Source organism: Quercus lobata, chromosome 3 (genome assembly GCF_001633185.2).
Source record: "Quercus lobata isolate SW786 chromosome 3, ValleyOak3.0 Primary Assembly, whole genome shotgun sequence".
In the NCBI taxonomy this organism is placed as follows: Eukaryota; Viridiplantae; Streptophyta; class Magnoliopsida; order Fagales; family Fagaceae; genus Quercus; species Quercus lobata.
This window is the reverse complement of record NC_044906.1, coordinates 36,280,860-36,307,290: the sequence shown is the minus strand read 5'-3', so window position 1 is coordinate 36,307,290 and position 26,431 is coordinate 36,280,860. Positions and strand designations below refer to the sequence as shown.

General features: G+C 36.0%; 1 protein-coding gene across 1 annotated transcript; it reads right to left on the bottom strand.

The window, feature by feature from the left end:
- Positions 1–1,081: 1,081 nt before the first annotated feature.
- LOC115980827 (probable RNA-dependent RNA polymerase 1) lies at positions 1,082–21,847 on the bottom strand. The gene is made up of 5 exons (XM_031103038.1): positions 21,601–21,847; positions 16,445–16,476; positions 15,750–15,902; positions 14,764–14,915; positions 1,082–1,415 (listed from the first exon to the last, which is right to left on the bottom strand). The coding sequence occupies exons 1-5, from the start codon at positions 21,845–21,847 to the stop codon at positions 1,082–1,084; spliced, it is 918 nt and encodes a 305-aa protein (XP_030958898.1).
- Positions 21,848–26,431: the final 4,584 nt, after the last annotated feature.

Sequence of the window (26,431 nt, the reverse complement as noted above, 5' to 3'; positions counted from 1 at the left end):
GGCCGTATCCCTAGCTGCTGTTAGTGCAGCATTGGTTAGAGAAGAAGACAAGGTGCAGAAGCCCGTGTACTACACTAGCCGGGTACTCCATGGTGTAGAGGAGAGATACCTACCAATGGAGAAGCTCACCTTCGCTTTAGTTACAGCGGCCCGCAAGCTCAAGCCGTACTTTCAGGCCCACATGGTGATCGTCCTAATTGACAAGCCCCTACGGCGAGCAATGAGCAATCCTGAAGCCGCCAGACGAATGGCACTATAGGCAATAGAGTTGAGCGAATTCAACATACAATACCACCCGTATATTGCCATTAAGGGATAGGTGGTCGCTGACTTCATTGCGGAGTTCACTAACATGGAAGGCTAGGGGGCAGAAGAGTATCCTTAATAGAGTATACACACGGACAGATCGTCCAACAAGCAGCTGGTGGAGTGGGTATTGTACTTCGTTCTCCAAAGGGGACGAGATTGAATGCATGGTTCGTCTCGACTTCCCTACAACCAACAATGAAGCAAAGTACGAAGCGCCAATAGCAGGACTAGATCTCGCTAAAACAGTAGGGGCCACGAGTATGGTTATTCGTTACAACTCCCAGGTCGTCACAAACCAAGTGAACGGTGATTACGAATGTAAGGTTGAGAGGATGAAAAAGTACCTAGAGCAAGTAAAGAAAAGGATGGACGACCTACAGGCTAAGATTATTCAAATCCCAAGAGGAGAAAACAAGCAAGCCAATCATCTTGCCAAGGTTGCATCAGCAGAACACATGATCATCCTCGTCAAGGTACTTTTCTTTATTCAGCTTTCACCATTGATAGATCCCATCGATGTGCAAGAGATAGGTTCTGAAAGCAACTGGACCACATCTTTAGTCTCCTACTTGAAAAACAGCACACTACCTACCAGTAAAGAGGCTGCAAGGAAGTTGAAGGTCCAAGCAGCATGATTCGTCCTAATAAAGGACATCTTATACAAAAGAGGCTTCTCCCGCCCGTTCCTAAGATGCTTAAGCCACAAAAAAGTGGACTATGTCATGAGAGAAGTCCATGAAAGTATTTGCGGAACCATTCAAGGTTGCTGTCATTAGTACACAAACTGATTCAAGCGGGATACTATTGGCCTACTATGCAGAAGGATGCCTAGGCATATGTCAAAGCCTGCGACAAATGTCAAAGGTTCAACAACATCATCAGACAGCCGATAGAAGAAGTCGCCCCAATGACGACCCCATGGCCTTTCACTCAATGAGGACTGGACATCATAAGCCCATTCCCAGTAGCAATACAACAGCTGAATTTCCTTATAGTCGGCATAGACTATTTCACCAAATGGGTAGAAGTTGAAGCCTTGGCCACCACCATAGAGAAAAACGTGAGAAGCTTTGTCTGGAGGAACATTATCTGTAGGTATGGGATCCCTAGGATCTTGGTCTCAGATAATGGGAAACAATTAGACAAAGACTCCTTCAGGGATATCGAATGACAGCCAGAACACCCATGGAGGAGACACCGTTCCGACTAACATACGAAAGCGAGGCAATTATCCCAACTAAGGTCAGGCTCACAAGCTATAGGTTGGATAATCATGATGAAAGGAGGAATGACGAGGCCATGCATCTACAGCTTTTCCTAGTGGATGAAGTTAGGGCGACAGCTGAACAGAGGCTCATGCGATACCAGGACCTCATGGCCAAGCACTACAACTCCAGAGTTAGACATAAAGACTTCAAGGTTGGAAACCTCGTCTTGAGGAAGGTGACGGACGCCACTAGAGATCCCACCCAAGGAAAGTTCGGTCCTAACTAGGAGGGACCCTACCGAATCGCTTCATGGCAAAGGAAAGACACGTACCACCTGGAGACGCTAGACGGACAAAAGTTGCACCATCCATGGAAGATCAAGCATCTCAAGAAATACTACCAATAGATGACAATAGGAGGGCGACACTCCTCATTTTTAGTTTATTTCTTTTTGTTAAATTTTGCTTACAGTATTTTCTAAGCCCTAAAGGGTAGGTTTTTTATCCTTTTTAAGAACAATTTTTTACTTATGCACGCGTTTATCATAATAAGAGGAGTTATTCAGATATGACCTACATATATATTTGCCTCTACAAAACTACTTTTGTAAGTCCACAAAGTGAACAAGTTTATCCCATGAGTATGCTTCAAAATTATCAAATCCACAAATGGACAAGTTCATTCTTAAGTCCACAAGTGGACAAGTTTATTACAAAGTCCACAAAGTGGACGAAATGAGATTATTTAAGTCCACAAGTGGACGAGTTCAACCTTGAAAATACTAGGTCCACAAGTGGACAGGGTTATCACAAAGTCCACAAATAGACGGGCTCATTATTAAGTCCAAAAGTAGACGAATTCACCTCATTAGGGTGCATTAAAATTATGAAGTCCACAAATGGACGGGTTTATTATAAATCCACAAGTTGACGAGTTCCTCCCATTAGGAAGCCTTAAAATTGTTAAGTCCACGAGTGGACGGTTTGTTTTGTTACACAATCCACCATTGGACGAGGTCATCCTTAAAAATGGTGTACCCGGCATATATGCTGGGTCACTCACAGACTTGTGGGTCCCACACACTGTGGGGCCCGCCTATATGTGAGAGACCCGGCATATATGTCGGGTACATCATATAATTTTCGCTTCATTGGGAGGGGGGGGGGGGGTTTTATTTGTTTGCTTTCCATGTATGTGTCCCCTTCGTTTCCATAGTATCTTGTTGTCATTCTATTCATGTTTTTTTATGGATTCTTTATGCCCCTTTGATCATCTTTATGTTTCCCTTGTGAAACTCTATAGCTTTTTGTACCCCATGTCAATCATGACAAAAAGGGGGAGAAAATGTGGTTTTTAGAGATTCTACATGTTAAGGGGAGTAATACATATTTGTTTAAGTAGGAAATGTGTCTTATTTGCTTAGTAGGAGAGCAATATGTACTTTGGGGTTGTGCACCCATTTTTAAATGTATATTGTATACATAATCTTGAACTTTTACTTGTTTATTATTTGTCATTGCTTTCCACATAGTGCGCATAATGTGTTTGTTAAGTGCTTTCAGGAAGACTAGTATGGAGCCAATCAAGACAGTCAATTCTAGTTTATGCTATGATTTCTTGGGACTTTTTTTTTTTTTTTTTTTTTTTTTTAAAGATTAGGCTAGTGTATTTGAATATGGGTTCATTTTATGTAATTTTTTTATTATTGTATTGAGATTTTGTCATGGATTGACAAAGGGGGAGATTGTTAGGTTTATGTGTTTTGGTATTGTCAAACCATGACAAATTATGTTTTGGTTTACCAGTGATGAGAAAGGGTGTTTGGGATTTATAAATCTCTACCAATTTCAAAATTTCAATTGCTAGGCATATTCTTTATTTCATGTTTTACAATTTTTATTTTGTAATTGTGTTTTATCCCTTCAATTTGTATACATCTTACATTTTTAATTTAACCAAATGTAATTGTGTAAAAAAATGAAAAAAGATGAGATTTGATGTATTTATTTATTCATTGTAAACATGTGGGTAATGGGTTGGATTGTAATGAATAAATATATATTCTTTGTAATTAATAAACAACATGGACGGTGGTACTTCTTTTCTTTTATGTTGATGTCAATAATTTCTCAAACATTGTAAATGTATTTGTCTCCGTCCCCTTCTTACACTATATAACAAAGGATACCTAGTCTTGCAATTGAAATATGACTAGAGACTATGGTTTAGTTTGAATTTAGTTTTACTAACAAACTTCGTTGACTCGAGACTATAGTGACTAAGAATAATAGTATTGATAAACCCAGTGAGTTTTAAAATAATTTCTTATAAATTTTTCAAAAATGCATTGCTTAGAATATCAGCTAATTTTTTAAAGGCGAATCCTCGGACCCTACTAGTTCATATATGTAAAGTTGTGATTTACAAATATGTATTCTGTTGGCTTTTATTCTGTGCCAAATTTAATTGTAATTTTATTCAATCTTTTGTACCATGTATTTATTGTGGGATTTGATTGTAAGGGTTGTGTGATAGAAAGAAAGAGTGTGAAGACTCAAGCAATTGAAGCCAGAAGATTTCTTGTGAGTAGCTCGCAACTAAGCCTCCCGCGAAGTGAAGCATGTGCCTTGCACATGACTGGAATGCAAAGAGTCAGTACAGATGGAGACAGCTGTGTTTCGTGAGTATCTCGCGGGTAAGGCCTTCCCGTGAGACACCCACGAAACATTTTGTTCTGTCAGACTGTACTATTTGATACATACTTTCTATACCCACACTATATATACCCACATTACCCACAAATATTAAGGAGTGCTTTTGAGAGAAAACCCTAGCCAAACAACTTGAGAGTTAGAGATTATAATACCCATATATCTCTACACATAAGCTTGTGGATTTCCTCAACTCTTACCTCTCCATTTCCATACCATTGAGAGGTTGATAGCCCAAACATTTACCACACCCTTTCAGAGTGTCAAGTGAGGTTTTGGTGTTGTTGGGAAGCATTGGAAGAAGCCAATGATGGCAGATGCAACATGGAGCTTGTTGTAGGATCCGGAGAGCTAGACAAGACATGGTTCCAAGAAGCCTTCTTAGAGTAGGAGCTTGGAGGGCTTAGGTACAAGGGTATATTAGGCTCAGAGGGTCTCTTGCTAACCCATGTATCCCAACTGATTGCCTAATGGATCGATTACCGCTTGGAGGGCGGTGGAGAAGTTTTTCGCCAAGTTCTTCGATTTCCTCTTCGATAACACATCGGCGTATTATTTGTGTTTGCTTTCTTCTTCCCTACTCTTTTGCATTTCATTTTACTGCTGTGATTATATGAATATGTGTTAGAGTATCTTGTTTGTTTATCCATAGGGACGAAACCAGGATTTGAACCTGAAGGGGGCAAGCATAACCAAAAAAAAATTTCGCAAGTGTTGATTTTAGCTAACCAAAAAAATGCATACACATCATAATATCATATTTGTAGAAAAATAAAAAAAATATAAATAAGGAGAAGGCAGCAGAAATGCAGCCGGGCAAAGAAGAAGATGATGGTGGTGGTGCTGCACTAAAGGATTGTTTTGCTAAGGATTTGTCATTTGTACTTATCTTGTTGGTATATATATAAATATATATATATATATATATATTTTTTTTTTTTACTAGATTTGTGATTGTCTAAAGGTTTTTCTAATTATCCAAGTTTATGAATTGTTTTGTTAGTTTGTCTAATGGATTTTCTTGATATTTTTGGGGCAACACAGCAAAGGGATGGTTTGATTAAAACAATTTGGGAAATTTCATGGGTCAATTTATAAAAATATTTAGGGAGGGGGGCAAGTATATACAATTTAGGGTCAAAAGTTAGAATTTTTGTATAGCCTATACATACTACTAGTTAATTTTTCAAAATTTAAGGGGGGCCATGCCCCCCCCCCCCCCCAGCCCAAGTGTAGTTCCGTCACTATTTATCCGCTTGCATTTATACTATTCCGCAATTAGAATTAAGTTAGTTTAAAATCTGTTGAGTTGTAACTTTTTTTTGGGTGTCTAAACAGCTCTTGTGTTTTTAACACATTTTCGAGCTTTCAATATATACAATCTCACCAGTGAATGCTCTTATTAGCTAACTCGATTTCAAATAGAATGGGCATGTTGGTCTAATTCTAAATTTCTAATTTCTAAAACCATTCTTGACTCTCTAAATTTTTTTTTTTTTTTTTTTTTTTTCAGTTAGGCTGGACAAAACCCCTTATAGAGGTGGACCAATCAGTCATAAGGCTTCGCTAGCTACACTAAAACTAACAAAGAGAGAGGGAGTAACTTTTGTTCCCCATGCGTGACAGGGAAATTCCTCCTTGCTGTGCAAGAATTGAACGAAAAGGGCAATGAGATTGAATTGACCTTTATTCCTCTACGTACTAAATACTTAGGGCTCGTTTGGACATAGTTTTCAAAAATTGTTGTTTAAAAAGATGTGAAAATTGTGGTTTAAAAAGTGTTGTTGAAAAACGTATTTTTAGTGTGAATAAAACAAAAAAATGTGTTTGGTATCATGGTTTAAACAACATTTTTCAATGTTCAAAAAAATATAAAATATGTGTTTAGTATGTGTGTTTTGAATAATAAAAAAAGCTGACTAAAGTACAAAATAAATATATTTTAAATTAAGAGAGAGAACATGGTGGGCCCATAAATTAGGAGAGAGCCAAAACATTTTAAAAAAACTGATGAAAGTATGAAAAAGCTGACCGGAGCACTAGTGTTTGTTGTTTGATATAATTACGGAATTGCCACTAAGCACTAGTGTTTATTGTTTAAAAACTAACCGGAGTTGATTTCAAAAATGGGTTTTATAACATTGGTTTTTGAACAATGTTTTCCAAACAACAGGGACAGAACTGGTACACCAAACACATTTTTTTGTTTTTGTTTTTGGACACTAGTGTTCAGTGTTTAAACACTAAACACTAGTGTTTAAACATGGTGACCAAACAGCGCCTTAGTATTTTAAATGGGGCATCTTGTTACACTCTGAAACAATGTTTTGGATGCATAGGAATGGAGCATCTGTTTTTTTTAGGAGTAATGTAAATTGATTGGCTCACATTTATTTTGAATAAACTAGATCTTATTCTTTCTATATATATATATAAAGATCTTATTCTAGTTTCAAAACTTACCCAAAACTTTGTTTTGGTTGCGTTGGAAAGTTGGCATCACCTTGGGCTTAGTGTTGAAGATTTCATTACTAGAACCATATGCAATGCCCATGTGAAGCATCACCTCATTTTTAAGATATTTGAGATTGAGATGGCCTTTTCTAAAACTAGCCTCTCCACCCCCCCCCCCCACCCCACCCCAAAAAAAAAAAAAAAAAACGTAGTGTTTAGTTTGAGAGAGTATCTAAGAAAAAAAAAAAAAAAAAAAAAGAGTTAAGAGAGTACATTTAGATACACTTTGTGGATTGCTTATTTGTTGAAATTTGAAAGTGTAAGGGGTATAAGATAAGAGGAATGGTATTTGTTGTGTAGGATCCATCAAAATAAGCTCAAAAAAAAAAAAAAAAAAAAAGAACTTTATTAGAAAATTTTATGTAATTAAGGGGTACTAAATTGGGGGCATTATTGTCCCTTTCAAAAAATAAAACTTTCTTACATCATTATATTAACTAGTCACATCACACGTGCTTCATGCTTACGAGGAGGGTCTTTTTTTTTGGGAGGGTTTAGTATTTTAATTTTCCATTTATTCCAGTTTGAAGTTTACACATTTTCCATTCATGCAGTGCCTACTTTTATGGATGCGGTGGAGCAATTTAAGAAATAGAGACAAAGAAAAACAAAGGTAAAGAGAAAGCAATATAATGAAATTTATTATAAACAAATGGTATGTTCATAACTTCTTAATTGAATTTTGAGTGATTGTCTTCTTTTGAAATTAGTGTAAAAGGGGTGGTAATATGGTTGCACACTTTTTAGCTCGACATGCTAGGACAATTAGTGATGAAATGTATTGGATGGAAGACTCTCCACCACCTGTTGTGGATGCTTTGTATCAAGATTTTTTACATATTAATGAATGAATGAATTGTTCGGTTTCAAAAAAAAAAAAGGATAGTGGGAATGTGTGAATAGATGTATAGGATTAGATTTGTTTTTTAGAATTTGCGGAAGAAAGGAAAAGATGATAAAGATAGAAAGAAACGTGGAATTAAAAAAATGCTCATTATTGAGAGTATAAAATTAGCGGAAACAGATGAGTAGATATGTTCAAGAAAAAAAAAATTGTACATAACATTTATATATAAAATAAATAAATAAATAACTGGTTATTGCTAAGGAAACCGAAAAGAAAAAGAGAGTAAAAAGAAGCAGGTAAAACTTGATAAAGGAAAAAATGATAAAGAAAAAAATAATAAGTAAAAACGTGGGATGATCGACTTAGTGGGAACTGGGAAGTTAGGTTTGAGATATGAATTTGCGTTTGATTAAGGGATGGGTTGGTAGTTTTCTTTTTCAAAAAATAAAATTTAGGACAATAGTTGGCTTTTATATATATATATATATATATATTTACGGTGCCAAATTTTATGGAATATGTAGAAATAAATCTAGATTAGATTTTTCAATGTATTTAAAAGTTTTATTTACATTCCGTTTGTCTCAAAGTAAAATATTTTCATTTTTAAGTGTTTGGCAAGTGTTTGTTGTGGTCTAAACATTTGAGAATGCAAACATAAACCAGCCACCACCAACCACCACATACCTAGTCACCACTGACCATTGCAAAGCTAGCCACCACCAACCACTACAAACCCAGCCACCACAATCATTGTCATCCACCTACCCACTATAATCACATCATAAACCAGCCACCACCAACAATTACAAACCCAGCCACCATCGACCATTGCAAAGACAGCCACCACCAACCATTACAAACCCAGCCACCACAGTCATCGTCATCCACTAACCCATTGTAATCCCATGCCATTGGCCACCATCATTAGCAACCCAAACAACTAAGAGTGACGAACCTGTAGATACCGCATTTTGTACCCGTTAATAAATTTTAGTCTTCGGTCCCAATGATAAGCTTGACATGTCTACAAAAGGTAATTGAAGTTATTTTGATAGTTTGGAAGTAATCATAACTCAAAAGTGCTCAAATCACTTTAAAAACGATACTGAAAAATGACTTTTGCTCACTCTTTTTACTATAAGTTTTGATCCACAAAGAGTATTTGAGTGAAGTTTGTAGTATTGGAAAGTGGATATCTTGGACTTCAATTTGAACATAAATTTTACCTAATTTGGATTTATATTAAGTGAGTTATGGTTGTTTGAAGTTGGGCCATCAAAACAGTCAAAATTAGGGTTTCTGAGGACACATGCGTGCGTAGGGAGCATGCATGCATGTGCATCCCCAAACCTGCGCATGCAAGGCCTTTTCCAGAAGCCTATAAATTTAGTTTTAGGGGCCCAAAACATCATTCTTTGATGTGGGCTGGCCCTTAGAGCCTTTGAAACGTCAAAAACCCTCTAAATGAGTCTGAAAACCCTAGTTTAAACATATAAATACAACCTTGTGCCTCCAAATCAAAACCCTAGCTAGAGAGAGTGGATTTTTGACCTAATCTCTTCCAAAAAACTCTTTCTTTTCTCTGCATCTTTTGTACATAGCTGCCAAGCACGTTTTTTAATCATAAAAAAACCTCTCTTTAATTAGTTTTAAAGCAGAAACTTGTTTTCATTTGGATTTCTCAAAACTTTTTCAAAACTAATCTTGTTTTTGAGTTGTGATTATCTATAAAATGCTGAAATCTTCTGTTTGCTTTGATATCTCATTGAATCTTGTTGTGTAGGCACTGAGAGGCTAGTTAAATATCAATCAAGTTGTGTTCCATAAGTAAGGTGAGTCTCTCTTCATGGATTTTCCTTGATTAGGGTTTTTTATAACTTGTGTTCTTGTTGTTCTTAATTGATTTATATGTTATATATTCCTAGAAATATGTTTTGCTTTGTTTTATTTTGTTTTATTGTGTCTCATCATGTTTTGATTGAAGAGTTGAATGATTGGATATATTGATAAACATGTTTTGTTGTGTTAAGTGTTGTTCTTGTCTATTGTTAGATCCAATGCATGTTTAGGAATAGATTTTGTTTTGGATATCTTTGTTTTTAGTTTAGGTTGTTTATTTTTATATTAGAAGCATGTTTAGGTTGTTAGTTTCTTTGTTTTAAGTTTCCACTCTGTTTTTCTACATTTAGTTTCTGGGTTAAGGTTTGAGGCATGTATGCGTGCGCATGCTTCTGCATGTGTACACATCCTCAAAGCATGCGTACGAATACAACTAGCTCGTGCACGCAGGCTTATATTTGTGCACGCATACTCCTGCCTAGAAACCTTAATCTGAGTTTTCTGCTTCTATTTCTTTATTTTTTTTTCATGTAATATGCCTCTGTTTTGACACTGTCTTATGTTTTTGAGTCTCTGTCTCTCTGTTTACTTGTTTGTTCTTCATATGTTAGATTAGGGTTTCCCTTTAATGTTTTCTTTGTTTTGCCATAAACATGCATTCACATGTCCATCCATTGATGCATAGGTGCTGTGATGTAGTAAGGTAAGTGAGGTAAGTCATGGATTCACATGAACATGCATTTTGGATGATGAACACAATTAATATGTCTGTTTGATGCTTGGATACTATGTTTAGATGTTTGAGTTATATTTGATTTTAATACCTTACTGCCATGTCTATGTTTCTGCCCTGATGATATCTTATTTGTTGGCTACCTTGGATGAAATGATATGATATGCATGATAGATGTATGCTAGGTTTGATATGACTTGCCATGATAGATGTATGTTAGGGTTTTAGGATGATTGATGCCATGTTGATTGCTAGATGTATGCTAGTGTGTGTGTGTGAGTATAGATAACAATTTTGAATGAACCTATAATGAGATTAAGTCGTAAGACACAATGACTGGAAGCCAACCCACGGGTCGGATGGGGTTAAGTGTCTAAGAGCTTCCCATCCCCACACCTAAACTCCAAACTCATACTCTGGTAGTAAGATTAGTCATTCCACATAAGAGTGCTATATTTATGGTTCCTAGACCTAATCTAGGTGGTGACTCCATCTTTTCTCCATTCCGGTCCACTCAGTTAAGGCGTACTCCCCTTTCCTAGGGAGGAAATCGTTGCACCCATAGAACTCACAAAGCTAACCATCAATGTCGACCTCAAACAACTCACCATGGCCACCATCCATCGTATAGACAACTTGCAAAGGAAAAACGGAACTGCAATCTACAATTAATGTAAACCCACATCTCCATTTCAAACTAAACAAAACCCACAAAATTAAATCAATTTTAGATTTCCTGTTGCAATTAAAATAATGCAAACCCAAGTGCAAATTTTTCACAAGTTATAATATCTCGGTGAGTTTGAGGTTGATCCACAAGGAATGATTAACACTAATGTCAAAACCTCTATTTTTAAGTAGTAAATAAAAACAGTTGTTCTTTTTTCCTTTTTTTTTTTTTTTTTTTTTTTTTCCACCCATAAATGGAGCAAGATCATATTGAAACTAAATTGAAAATAGCAAAATAAATCTAAGAGAAATTAATGGAGAGAAGACACTAGGGATCAAGGATCCACCTAATATTTTACCATATGAACTTGGATTATTTTTAACTTAATTAGGGAAGAGAGCCAAATCACCTAATCAGAAGATAAAACAATATAAAGTACCCAAACAAGGTATAAAATAGATTGAATATGAGTGATTGAGCAAATCATTCAATTGTCATGTTACTGGGGAGATTAAGCATTCAATATATTCTTAAATCATAACTAATCAAGGAGTTCAAACAGTCGATATAGATAAAAATCATATTATATCTAAAAAAACTTGTCAACATGCAATTATTCCAAATAGTAAATCAATCTCAAAATTCAATCATCAATCCATAGAAAGCTCATAGAAAATCCCAAAAACACATGATAAAAATATTAGGTTTCACCTTTAACCCTATCTAGAGATTTAGTTTAGCCATACATAGTTATGCAAAAGAAATCCATAAAAACAATGCTAAACATCTAAAAACAAATAAAATAAAAGATGAAAAACATTCTACGGTTTTTCCCTCCTATAACCTCAGTCCCCATCAAAAGAAAAAGGGAATCCCTCAAATTTAGGATGGGAATCCCATAATTTTCGGAATTTTATTTACTTTCAGCTTCCAGGAAAATTATTAGGTACTCCTAGCTAGAGTACCATAATGCATACTCCCCTCTCTCATATGAATGATGGGTCCCACTATAAATTTAATTAGTGGGACGCACCATTCATGTGAGAGGAGGGAATACGCATTTATGGTACTTCGAGAGTACACAATAATTTCCCTTGCTTCCAGCCCACTTTTGACCTTCAAAAATATTTTTATGGAATTTGTAGTAAACTACAAAGTTGTAGATATTTGAGTCTTCTTTCCTTGACCATAAGAATCAGGTCAATCAAAAATCTTTGTAAGAAGTTAGGGAAATTATTGTGTACTCCCGGAGTACCATAACTACATACTCCTTCCTCTTACATAAATGGTGGGTCCCATTAATTAAATTTATGGTAGGACCCACCATTCATGTGAGAGGAGGGAGTACGCATTTATGATATTCCGGGAGTACCTAATAATTTTCTAAGAAGTTATGACAAAAATACTGAAATAGTGCAGGATGTTTCCATATCAGGATTTTTCCAATTTTGGCTTAAAGGAATTTCTTTCCTCCCTTTTTTATTCTCATACTCTTTTGACTTATTTAATATTTCAAAAACCATGCTCCAATTGATCTTGACCCTTGTATTCTTTTGGCTGTATGTTTGTATGCTGAATGATTTTAATCTCCTATAAGAGAAAAATACACGTAATAAGTATATTTCCAACTTCCTCCACCTAGACATCATAAAAGGGAAGATGCATATATTAATTGAATGCAAGAGATACCCTCTTTGCTTGAGAGCCTTAGATATGCTTTAGTTGTCCTTCGCCTTACCTTATCATTTATACATTTGCATGCCTATGTAATTCTGTACACATTATGGAAGAACACAACACACATGCATTATATATAAAATACTTAATACAAATTTGTATAATAAAATACCACTTACGTGAATATTAAGTGATAATTTAATGTTTAATTACCCATAAAAAAAAAAAAAAAAGATATCATAACGATTAAATTGTATCTATTTGTTAGATTTTATTAAATCTAAATGAGTTGTGTTGTAATTTTTTTAGAGTGGAAATTATTTAATCCTCTTATAATAATTTTAGAAATTAGATAAGCCTATAACTTATATAAATTTTTGTTGAACTTATAAAATAATTAAATTATAACATTTTTAAACCATGTAGTAATCATTTTGTGGTCTATAATTTTATAGTTTAACTTGAAAAAATATCAATTTATAAATTTATTATATAATTACTTCCAAATTTTATTACTTACATAATTTTATATGTGGCAAACTCCAACTAATCTAATGACAATTTATAGCCAACACTAAAATTTGAAATTAAGATTTATTGTTGTTGTTGTATACACAATTTTATATATAAAAAACAAAAACAAAAAATTACTACATAAATAATATAAAAGTCCTAACATTTTTTAAAGGTAACAATAATTTTTGTACTTTTTTTTTCTTCATTTAAAATTTTTTTCTATCATTTTTTTTTCTTTTTATAACTTTTAAGTTCTAAAAACATTGATACACAGCATTTTTTTTTTTTTTTTTGGTTACATTTTTTCAATTAAACTTTTTTTTTTTTTTTTTAGGGAAATTTCAGCAACTTCATATAAAACAAAGGTCTTAGAGCATTTACATCAACCTCAATAAGAATTTTAGCTAAACTAACCCAAAAAACTCAGCCTCTGCTATTTAACAAACAACCACATACATCACTCTAAACATTTATTTCTCTACTTTATTTAAATATTATTTTTATCTCCAAAAATAAATATTTTTATTCTCTTCCCCGTACAACACTACCTTCTCCTTCATTTCATAGACGCACCACTACCATCACCAGACACAAAACCACCTTCTCCCTCACAAACACAAACCGCAACAACCCAGATCTAAGAGGCACGGCCTGAGAAAAAGGAGGAAAAACAGGCTGATATGTGAGATTTTTTAGGGTCTTTAGCTACTCCCTCCGTCCTACTTTGTTTGTCCTGTTTGAAAAGTCAAACATTTTAAGGGAACATCATTTATTATCTTGTTTGTCTTATAAAAATGTATAAGTTTACAAAACTACCCTTAAATAAATTTATCAGCTTTTTTTTAAAATGAGTTATTCTTAATAAGGCTTAGGGGTATAATAGGAATATTAGTAAACTAATGACTTTTATTTTTAGAAACAGGACAATATTTTGGGACATCCCAAAATGGAATAGAGGACAAACAAAGTGGGACGGAGGGAGTATATTTTTAGCATCCAAGATCTAGCCTGATGTAGTGATGTTGATGCTCTTACAATTAGGAGCAACGCACCACCAAACCAAAAGTTTGGACTAAGTCACTACTTGACTTTTAGTTTAGGCTTAATAGCAAAAGTTTGGGCATTCTATGAAATTTTACATTTGCACAGCACAATAGCAGCAATACACGTCGGACCAGGGCCCCTCCCTTCGTACCACCTCGTTTATCAACCATCCGGGCATGAATCTTGACATATGAGCCGTCTGATATAATGTGCCAAGATATTGTCAAGCATATGCTCAAATAGTATCAAGCTTTATTGACAAGGAGAAATGGATCTGAATGCACCACTAGATGTTGAAGAATAAGAAAATATGACAAGAAACCATACATATATAATTTTCCAACAGGAATTGAATCATAATTTATAGCCCCAAAAATCTGCCTGGAGCATTTACATGTAGTTTATCAACAACCATATACCAATAACAATAAGCAAGGATATATAGTAATTAAACAAGCAAATTTCTTAAATACATACTTAGGATCTTATACTAAACTTCTCAATCCAAGATCAATTCATGACTTAACTAACGCTCCAATTCCAACATGTCTCAAGCTATTATGTTACTCATTTGATCCTTCTTGATCTGGATAAGCTTGTCAAAGACACACCATGGAAAACTGAGGAAATGAGCTCTATTCACTCCCTCATTGCAGTAGCCCCAATAGCTATAGTGATATGTCACATGGTACCAAGCCGATGCTTTTGAGTGTAGTTTTGCAAGCTTAATACATTTAGAACTCATTGCCCTACGGGGCTCACTATCTGCAAAGACAATGTGGGCATCATCGATGATTCCTAGACGGTCGTTGAGTATGTAGTCGACGAAATACTCTTGAACTTCCTGTAGCACAAAGGTGACATGCTTTGTAAGGTATAGAAGGATGTTGTTCAAATGGAATGGAAAATATGAGGAATCAATGCAATCTTTAAACGCATAGTGTGGAACGTGTGCTGCATTACTACCTAGCAGAGAGAATTAATACCATTAAGTATGACTCACTCCAGCCTAGATTTCTCTATCACTCAAAATCTCAGGAAGAACAAATGGAATGACCATAAGGCCTGGGATTTCTAGATTTGATCAAGATAAGGAAATTCATGCTTAGAATTTCCAGATTCCAAACTAATTCCCGGATAGCAAGACAGAGCCTTTAACAAAATTAAACATATTTTTTGCAGACTTTTCTCAATGATCCTAAATATCCAAAAAAGAGTGTTTCGATCAAGCATATGTGATATGTGCCTAGCTTATTCTTTTGTGCTCATTAATATTATTAAAGAACACAACGCATTGGCGAATAATATAACACGAATAGAAAAGATAATTGTTTTAGAGTATGGAAACAATACTTTTCCCTCTTGATATAAAAAAAGTTCGGAAACAGTATCGTAAATGACTGCTCATTAGATGCACAAGAATATACACAGCCATATATAAACCAAATGCTTAATTGTCTTTAACATATAGAAAACCCAAATCGCAAAGGCTAGATGATGGAAACAAGGTGTATTCTCATCGAGTGGTAGAAGCAAATGAATAAACATTTGTTCAGAAAGAGCTATTATACCCTTCTTTTATAGTGCAGTTTTATGCATATATTAATTGCAGAGGCAAATTAAAATGTGGTGTGCACAAAATATGCATGGCTTGTTACTACATATAAAGTGAAATTACCTCTATTGTAACATTATGATCAAGTGGCTTAGTTTTTGCTCCAATATACTCCATTGGTTGAATTTGTTGGGGAGGAATAAGATCAAGGTCCCAACAGACGAAGTACAAATCTCCATCCAAGTCACTCCCAAAACATTCATTTGAATGAGGTCTAATACAATTGTTCAACTAATGTTAGTAAATTATTTATTTATTTAATTAGGAGGTGTCTTGCCAAGGCAAGAGAACAAATAAAGACAAATAACACAAAATCCCAGTATGCAAGTACAACATAAAATTATTTGATGGGAATGCCAAAAACGTTAGATTTTTTCTATCCCAGAAATGGTGAAAAAGGACATTGTATGTCTGCAAACTTAATATAAAATAAGGTAAGATAACAACATATTATATATGGACATACAAATAGACAAGCTACCATCGTGGTCATTTACCTACTGGAGGAGAATATGTTGCATATCATTTAAATAAGATACATATTATATCTATGCATGCAACATAGAAGTACAAATGGCTCATTATATATCTTACATATTCATGTATATGTAAGTAAGTAAAGGTATACATAAATGTGTATAAACTGATACTGGTATAGGATTATGTATAAACTCCATACGTATGTGAATCTCTCTGTGCAAATATTAGAGGATTTCATGCCTTAGAATTATCTACTATGGGATATCACATTATTAACTTTTTCCCTTTTGCAGAAAAACAACACAATCCGCTATAGGGAATTAACTCGAAATCCCAACCTGTGAGAAACAAAAAAAATAGAGAAAACACACACTAAAGAAAAACAATCACATACACAAGACAATATTTACGTGGTTCGGTAATTTGCCTACATCCACGGAGTTACAGGGATTTCATTATTATCAGGAAAAATTACAATACACAGTGCGGCTCCAATTTTTCTCTATTTAAAAACACGGCAACCAACTCACAATAATAACCCTAATCACCAAAGTTGGTTCCACAATGGGCTAAATGGGCCAAAAAGAATTTTCCCGAGGGCGTTGCCCCCGGACCCCCAAGAGGCTTGTCAGTGAGCGCTTCGGCTTCGGCCTATCGGCCCAAGCCTCCGCTCCATGGACTAAGCCTCAGTAAATCTCCCATTAAAAACCACGTAATATTATTTGAGTCGAGTCAGGTCGTCGAACCGGATCAAACAAAACTAGGCTCCATAAAGCCCAACAAATCTCCCACATGGAGACTAGTTCAATCACCAACATCAACCGCAATCTCCCCAAGCCTCCACTCCATGGACTAAGCCTTAGTAAATCTCCCATTAAAAACCACGCAATGTTATTCGGGTCGGGTTAGGTCGTCGAACTGGATCAAACAAAACTAGGCTCCACAAAGCCCAACAAATCTCCCACTTGGAGACTAGTTCAATCACCAACATCAACCGCAATCCTCCAAAAAACACAATCCCCTCATCCCTGCAACTCATCCTCCTGTCCTCAAGCTAGAAGGTCAAATGAAGCTACACATAGCTTCAGCTTCTCAATAGTGACACCTTTAGTCAACATGTCTGCCGGGTTCTTAGATCCACAAATCTTCTCAAGTATTACCAACCTATCTTCAACAAGGTAACAGATAAAGTGGTATTTTGTCTATATATGCTTCGATTTTGAATGAAAAGCCGAATTTTTAGCAAGAAAAATTGCACTCTGACTGTCACTGTGTAGAATGCCCATCTTCTGCTTCTTACCTAATTCATCTAAGAAACCATGTAGCCAAATCATCTCCTTTCCAGCTTTCGTTGCTGCAACATACTCAGCTTCTGTAGTAGACAAAGTAACAATCTTCTATAGATTTGAAGCCCATGATATAGCTGTACCTCCCAAAGTAAAAAACAAACCCAGTAGTACTATTTCTACTATCAATATCACCGGCAAAATCAGCATCTACCTAACCCTACAGTTTCAAACTTGCATATGTAAAGCAAAGACATGTGTCTAATGAACTCTTCAGATATATCAGAATCCACTTAATTGCCTCCCAATGCTGCTTTCCAGGCCTACTCATGAATCTACTCACAACTCCTACTACATGTGCAATGTCTGGCCTTGTGCACACCATAGCATACATCAAGCTGCCAATAGCTAAGGCATAGGGCACCTTGCTCATATGGTCCATTTCTTCTTCTGTCTTCGGTGACTGTTCTTTGCTTAGTTTAAAATGACTACCCAAGGGCGTGCTCACTGGTTTAGCTTTATTCATGTTGAACCTACTGAGAACTTTCTTCACATACTCTGATTGTGAAAGCTTCAATGTACCATTAGCCTTGTCTCTAATGATTCTCACACCAAGGATTTGCTTTGCAGCTCCCAAATCCTTCATTGCAAACTGTTTAGACAATTGCTTCTTCAAATTATGAATCTCCTCAATGCTAGACCCTGCAATAAGCATATCATCCACATACAACAATAATATGATGTAAGAATTGTCAAAAAACTTAACATAGCAATAGTGATCAGCTTCACATCTCTTGAACCCAATTCTATGCATAAAACTGTCAAATTTCTTGTACCACTATCTAGGAGCTTGTTTTAGGCCATACAAGTCCTTTCTCAGTTTGCAGACTAGATTCTTTTGTCCCTGAACAATGAACCCTTCTGGCTGAATCATGTAAAGGTCTTCCTCCAAGTCACCATGAAGAAATGTCGTCTTCACATCTAACTGCTCAAGATGTAAGTTTTCTGCAACCACTATTCCCAGTACTAGTCTGATTGTTGACATCTTCACAACTTGAGAAAATATTTCTGTATAGTCAATGCCTTCCTTCTGCTAGAATCCTTTAACAACTAATCTGGCCTTGTAACGATTGCTACCATCATGTTCATTCTTTATTCTATATACCCACTTGTTGTGCAAAACCTTATTTCCTACTGGCAATTCAGTCAGTTCCCATGTCTGATTCCCCAACAAGGAATCCATCTCATCCTTTATGGCTAACTCCCACTTGCTTGAATTCTCATCTTGCAAGGCTTCATCATAACACTCTGACTCACCACCATTAATCAACAGGAGATAATTTAAAATAGGTGAATAACGCTATGGAGGTCTAATGTTCCTAGAAGATCTACGAGCTTCAGCTACAGGTGTACTCAGATCTACTTGTGAATTTACATTCTCTTTATCTTCTTCACCCCTTTCTGGACAGTACTTTCAATCAATTCATCTAAGTTAACAAACTCAGATTTCTTTTGATCTATCTCTGTAACATCTGGCACTATAGTTGACCTGTCCTTGTACATAACCTATTCATTAAATATCACATTTCTACTTTTGATGATTTTCCTGTTTTGTTCATCCCAAAACCTATAGCCAAATTTCTCATCACCATAGCCAATGAAAAAACATATTTTAGACTTTGCATCAAGTTTACTACGAGCATCAGAATCAATATGAACATAAGAAATACAACCAAAAACTTTTAAATGTGAAAACTTTACCTCGTTACCACTCCAAACCTCCTCAGGAAGTCTGAACTCCATGGGAACTAATGGTCCTCGGTTTATCAAGTAAGCTGCAGTGCTAACAGCATCAGCCCAAAAAGTTTTTGGTAGTCCAGCATGCAACCTCATACTCCTAGCATGCTCATTGAGAGTTCTGTTCATGCGCCCAGCCACACCATTCTGCTATGATGTCCCAGGAATGGTCTTCTCTATCCTAATTCCCTATGCAGCACAATACTCACTGAACCCTCCATCAATGTACTCTCCTCCATTATCTAACCTCAAACATTTTACTTTCAAACATGTTTCTGTCTCAATGATGACCTTCCACTTCTTAAAAGTTTCAAATACATCAGATTTATTTTTCATAAAATAAACTCATACCTTTCTGCTTGAGTCATCAATTAAAGTGATGTAGTACCTTGAACCTCCAAGGGATGCAACCGGAGAAGGCCCCCATAAATCAGTATGTACTAATTCCAATTTTTCAGCCTTCGATGTCCTACAAGTTTTCAAGAAGCTCACATTTTTCTGCTTTCCTAAGATGCAACTTTCACACATGTCAAAATCAATGGACTTCAATTCTAATAGTTTTCCTTTTGACAACAGTATCTTCATCCCTTTCTCACTCATGTGACCAAGTCTGCGATGCCATAGGCTTGTATTAGTCCTTGCATCAGCAACTGCAATTGTGTCTCTTGGACTTGAGGTCATATATAGAGTACCGGTCTTCTTTCCACGAGCTAATACCCTAGCTCCCTTTGTAACCTTTCAAGAACCACGAATAAATAGTATTGCATGTCCTTCATCATCAAGTTGTCCAACAGAAATCAAATTCCTCCTCAAGTCAGGAATATGTCGAACCTTCTCCAGTAACCAAACAGACCTATTGGGCAACAATATTCGGACATCTCACATACCCACAACATCCAAGACTGAACCATCAGCCAAATACACCTTACCAAAATCACCTGCAACATAATTCTGAATGATTTTTCGGTGTGGAGTGGTATGAAACGAAACTCCTAAATCCAAAACCCAATCATCAAGTGGACTGTCTACTACAAGAAGTAATGCATCCTGTACCTCTTCTATTACAGCATTAGCAGAATTATTTTCATTCTTCTTATTAGGACTTTTGCATTGCCTCCTAAAGTGACCTATTTTCCCACAGTTCCAGTATTGTACTTGTTGGCCTGATCTAGATTTGCTTCTGTTCCAATTAGAATTTCTGGATTTTGATCTACCCCAATTTGAATTTCTGTCATTACCTCTTCCTCTTGTCTTAAGGTTTAGGGCAGAACCAGATCCTGAGGTTTCACCTGCATCTCCTCAGCCAGAATTAAATCTCGGATGTCATTGTACTTCAGCTTTTCCTTTCCCATAGAATTGCTTACTGCCATCCTCATTGCCTCCCAACCGTTTGGCAAAGAAGCCAGAACGACCAGTGCACGGATCTCATCATCAAAATCAATTTCTATAGATGACAATTGATTTGTGATAGTATTAAATTCATTCGAATGTTGTGCTACTGATGCATTCTCTACCATCTTCAAATTGAACGATTTCTTCATTAGATGCACCTTGTTGTTTGCGGACGGCTTTTCATACATACCAGACAAAGCCTTCATCAAATCTATTATGGTCTTCTCCTTTACAATATTGTGTGCAACAGACCTAGACAAAGTTAACCTAATAACTCCCAAAACCTGTCTGTCAAGAAGCGCCCATTCCTCAGCCTTCATAGCCTCAGGTTTTGTCCCCAAAAGAGGCAGATGCAATTTCCTCCCATAGAGATAATCTTCAATCTGCATCCTCCAATACGCGAAGTCTGTGCCATCAAACTTTTCTATTCCAGACGCCTTTCCTGCTTCCTCTGCCATTGTTCCCACTCAAACCTAACCCTAGGCTCTGATATCAGTTGCAAGTAATTAACTCAAAATCCCAACCTGTGAGAAACCAAAAAAAAATAGAAAAAACACATGCCAAAGAAAAACAATCACATGCACAAGACAGTATTTACGTGGTTCGACAATTTGCCTACGTCCACGGAGTTGTAGGGATTTCACTATTATTAAGGAAAAGTACAATACACAGTGCGGCTTCAATTTTTCTCTATTTAAAAACACAGAAACCGACTCACAATAGTAACCCTAATCACCAAAGTCGGTTCCACAATGGGCTGAATGGGCCAAAAAAAATTTTCCCTAGGGCGTTGGCCCCGGACCCCCAAAAGGCTTGTCTATGAGCGCTCTGGCTTGGGCCTATCGGCCCAAGCCTCCACTCCATGGAACAAGCCTCAATAAATCTCCCATTAAAAACCACGCAATATTATTCAGGTCAGGTTAGGTCGTCGAACCGGATCAAACAAAACTAGGCTCCACAAAGCCCAACATCCGCCAGGTGGTGCAAAGCCGGCACATCAACAACCTTTAGAACACGCACATCTCCTAAATGCAGACATGGATTTTTAGCAACAACTACCTCACCCTCCAAAATTAAATTGTTCGGGTTTGAGCTGCTGGTGCGAACCATATGGGAGAAATCATTAGAGAGCTGCCTAACAGAGCGAGAAATTTGAACAAATACCTGTCCATATTCCAATGTCCTCGTCTCATCTAGACATCCCATCATACATCTTCCATTTGGAATAAATATCCTACTTTTGAGCCGTAATTCTAGCAACTTAGATGCATGAAGTGTTTGTAGCATCATTGAAAGAAATGGCTCTGTATCAGGCTGATAACCACACAAAAGCATTTCCTTTAGAACCTTTGTCCTCTCTCTTGGGAATATCAATTCCAATGCTTCCTGTGAGCTCAACGGATCTGTTAACAAAGCATCTAGTTGTTCTATAGCCTCCTTTTGTTTCTTTTCAAAAACTCGATCCATAACTCCGAGGGTAGACAAAAGAGTGATTATTTGACAATTAAGAAAACAAGGTTGGTACCTACTCCATTCCAAGACATCTAGTTTGAGTTACACTTAATGGGGGAAAGAACAGGGGTGAGTTATATATATCTTCATATCTTGAGTGGGTAGAGAAAGGATCAGCCCATGGTATATAAATCAAAAGAGAAGGATTGGTAGTCAGATTTGTGTCATGGATGCCCTTTGATGTTGTGATGTGGTGACCTCCACCTTATGAAGTCAACTAACACTGGAGCCACAGGGTAGGGTGTCCAACCAACCAATATTAAGCTGTGGAATGTGAGACATATATAGCTGGGATGGGATCTTTGTATTTAGGCTAAAGGGAAGAGAGATGTCAAACAAATAAAATGAATATCCTTTTGGTTTTATCTTAAAATTCACGGAAGAGTTCTCAAGAAGTCCACTTCAAGATATGGAGACACAGCAAGCATTAGCTTTTCCTCTAATCTTCTTAGTCAATGTTGTAATGTGAAATAATAATAATAATAATAATAAAACCAAGGTGAAAATAAGAGTCCACTTGCCTTGTGGAAATTGCTTTCTTAAAGTAGCACAACCACTAGACCTTAGGACTACACGAAAATTATAGTAGATCAAAGAGGAATAACAAGAAACCTTTGGATAGGTTGTGTAATTGGTAAATCACAAACACACCATGCTCTAGAGCAGGATTGAACTATCCAACTAGAAGGCAATCATAAAAAGCTTTTGTTTCCCCCTTACAAAGTGCATTTAAAAGGTGTACAATGTAGTTCTCTATTAGTCTATTATGTAAAAAGTAATCACACTAGAACCTTAATCTTAGTTTCCCTAATTCTACTTCTCAAGAAATATTTATATTACTAACACATAACAATATGGAGTACCGACATCTGAAAAGGGAGCCAATAATGCTTTCATAACCAAAATTTTGTTGAAAATTGAAACTTTCACCAACCATTCTTCTCCAACCCATCAACAGGATGATAAATACGACTAATTACGAAAAACCTTAAAGTAAGACATGAATAGCGGAGCATGAATGCTTACACATGCTAAGAAGCCTAAATTAGGTCCTTTTAACTCCCATTGTAAGGATATACAACACTTGTTTCCAAGGAAGACCAAATTCCAGTATTCTAGTGGCTTTACACCATTTACTACCACATTCTTGATCAACAAGAGATAGGTTGAATAATATAAGGAGTTCTTTCTCATTTTATATAGCTAGTAGTTTGCCTTATTCCTTAAATCCAGATGGAACACTTCAGAAAGTAATTACGAACTGTAGTTACAAGTTAAAGGTGTCATATATGCTAAAATATGATTAGTATACTCAATACATGTTAACACACACACACACACACAACTCACTGTTACAAGCAACAACCATAATTAAGGGATAAATATGATTACTAACTCTATGCGTGTCTGCAAAACTATGAACACACCACACATTGCGATGTGCTAAGCCATTTCCTACTTTATTAAAATTTTCCAAATTAGAACTATCACCCATGTCAATTTATTCCTCATAGCTTTGCAAAGGAAATAACAACAAGAAGAATAATTTGTTTGAATGTTAACTAAAAAAAGCATGGAGAGCAGCAAATTGTGAAAATTTATAATTAATGTTTTAACCAGCTAACCTGAATGAGAAGAAACTTTTTAGCTTGACCACGTGGATGATGGAGCTCAATCTTCCAAATGTTCTCATAAGAGAATTCAAGCTTGTAATCTTCAGAAAGATCAGAGAAATAGAAGTACAAATTTCTCATTTTCGAGTCAAATCTGACAAAACATTTTCTTGTTTCCAGAGCACAGAAAAAGTTTCCCTTGAAGTCTGATATCCAAAGTGCAATGCTATATTATCCATGGTAGATTATCTAGGGCACAGCAACAGGTGTTGATTATCCAAGAAGACTATGATTTCTTAAATTCTGCAAATTGACTATCATTAGAACCACATTTTTAATTAAGGTATTCAATGAAAAAAGTTCAAAAACTATTAATCATAGTAAAAAATTAGACAGGCTTACAAATGTAAATAATTTGAACAAAAACAAATAAAAAGAAAATTGAAAGGGGTTCAAATATCCGCATTCCATTTTTTTCCGAGTCTTTAAATATATGTCCTCGCTGGTTATATCACTGTCTAGGAATGGTTTACAGTAGTTCCAAATACTTAGATGCATTTAGTCTTTCCATGGATTGGTTTCAACCAGTAAGACCATTAGCCAGGTAGGTGAAGAACTAAAACAAAAGTTTAAAACTATATCTATAAAGCCTATCAACCTAAAATGAAACTGCATAAATATTAACAGCCTAGCCAAGTAATACTAGTTCAAGTTTTACATATCACCGCACCTTACACATGATTTATTATCATATACTAATAAAAGAGAACCTACAAAACTAAATCAAAGAGACTATGTAGATATCTTTCAAAACCAAAAAAGAATAATAATAATAAATGGAGCCCCAAAAAAATAAACAGGAAAACATTTGAAAACTACTTAAAAAAAAAAAAAAAAAAAAACTCTTCTTTCATGTGCATTTGAGAGTGAAAATCAAATATCAAATTTAGGTGACTGTCATGCTCAAAAACGCAAAGGTTGCAACATTGATGCAATCAAATCATCAAAACCATTTTCAAAATTTCAACACATGTACTAGACAAATATTCAATGCATATTAATGTACTTCAAAGAAATTAAATCTCGAAGAAATATTAATTCTTCAACCAGGATGATTAGAGGCTTCAAATTCTTGTTTTTCTTGACATTCGTCAACCATATATATGAAAGTGTGATTAAGAGAAATGGAAGTGAATGGTTGAAAGTAAGCAAGAGAGTCTCACCTTAAAAGCCAAGCAAAGAGAGAAGTAGAGAAAATATGTTGCAGTGAAAGAAGTAAGGCTCATGATCAAACTATATATAGACAGAGTAGAGAGTAGTGTGGCGCCAAGATATCACAAATTCAGGAATTGAAAACTGTATATTTCATTCATTGATTCAAGAATACAAGTAATACATATATATATATATATATTGGTTTATACAGGTGTGAACACAAAACTAACCAACTAACAGAACTAACAAACTATTACACGTGCAAGCTACAGGCCTTAACTAACTTCCTCACGTGCTAACACTTAAGTGAATACTTGAACAGACTAAAAACTACAAGTCGTATGTACATCAACCTTCACTTATGCAGCCTTGCCGTTTATGCTCTGTTATAGAATCATCAGCTCTGTGAGTGAGTCTTTGGTCTTTTGTGTTGCTGGATGCTTCTCTGCTCTTGCCACTGGTCTTGGTAACTTCATCCTTACTTAGATTCTGATACTCCCCCTCAAGAGCAACAGGTGCATGTATACTAATCATCCCCATTTTACAACTAAGAATGGAAAATTGATTATAATTCAAAGCTTTAGTGAGCAGATCAGCCAACTGACAATTTGATCTAACATGATTCAACTTAATCACCTTCTCCAACACCTTATTCCTAACCACATGACAGTCTATTTCTATATGTTTTGTCCTCTCATGGAAGACTGGATTGGAACCAATGTGCAATGCAGCTTGGCTGTCACAGAACAATAAGGCCTCCTTGTCATGATTCACACCAATATCTTTGAGAAAATACAAAATCCACACTATCTCACATGTTGCCACTGCCATGGACCTGTATTCAGCCTCAGCTGATGATCTTGACACTGTGGACTGCTTCTTGGATTTCCAAGATACTAAAGAATCACCAATGAAGATGCTATAGCCAGTCACGGATCTCCTAGTGTCAGGACATGCAGCCCAATCTGCATCTGCAAATCCTTTCAAATGCAAGTCTGTGTTAGAAGAAAACATAAGTCCTTTGCCCGGTTCACCTTTCAAATACTGCAACACTCTATGTGCTGCATCCAAATGGGGTCTCCTTGGCTTGGACATAAACTGACTGAGTTTATGGACAGCAAATGTGATGTCAGGTCTTGTGATTGTTAAGTACAAGAGCCTGCCCATAAGCCTTCTGTAATGACTGGGATCTTTAAGTTCTTCTCCTTCAAACTTGCTAAGTCTTAAGTTGTGCTCCATAGGGGTCTTAGCACACTTACAGCCCAGTAGGCCAGCATCATTAAGCAGCTCAAGGGTGTATTTCCGTTGACAAAAGGCAATTCCTTTGTCTGATCTTGCAACTTCCAAACCAAGGAAATATTTCAAATTACCCAAATCCTTAAGCTTGAACTTATCATCCAGCATGATTTTAAACTTATCCACTTCAGCCTTGTCATTGCAAGCTATCAAA

What these genes read in the sequence shown, in the direction of transcription:
- LOC115980827 (XM_031103038.1), bottom strand. Translation starts at nt 21,847, where the DNA reads ATGGGATGTCTAGATGAGACGAGGACATTGGAATATGGACAGGTATTT. An exon ending in CCTGGCGGATGTTGGGCTTT is followed by an intron (nt 16,477 to 21,600) that starts GTGGAGCCTAGT and finishes AATTCCCTATAG; the next exon opens with CGGATTGTGTTGTTTTTCTG. An exon ending in TTTTTCTGCAAAAGGGAAAA is followed by an intron (nt 15,903 to 16,444) that starts AGTTAATAATGT and finishes AACAATTGTATT; the next exon opens with AGACCTCATTCAAATGAATG.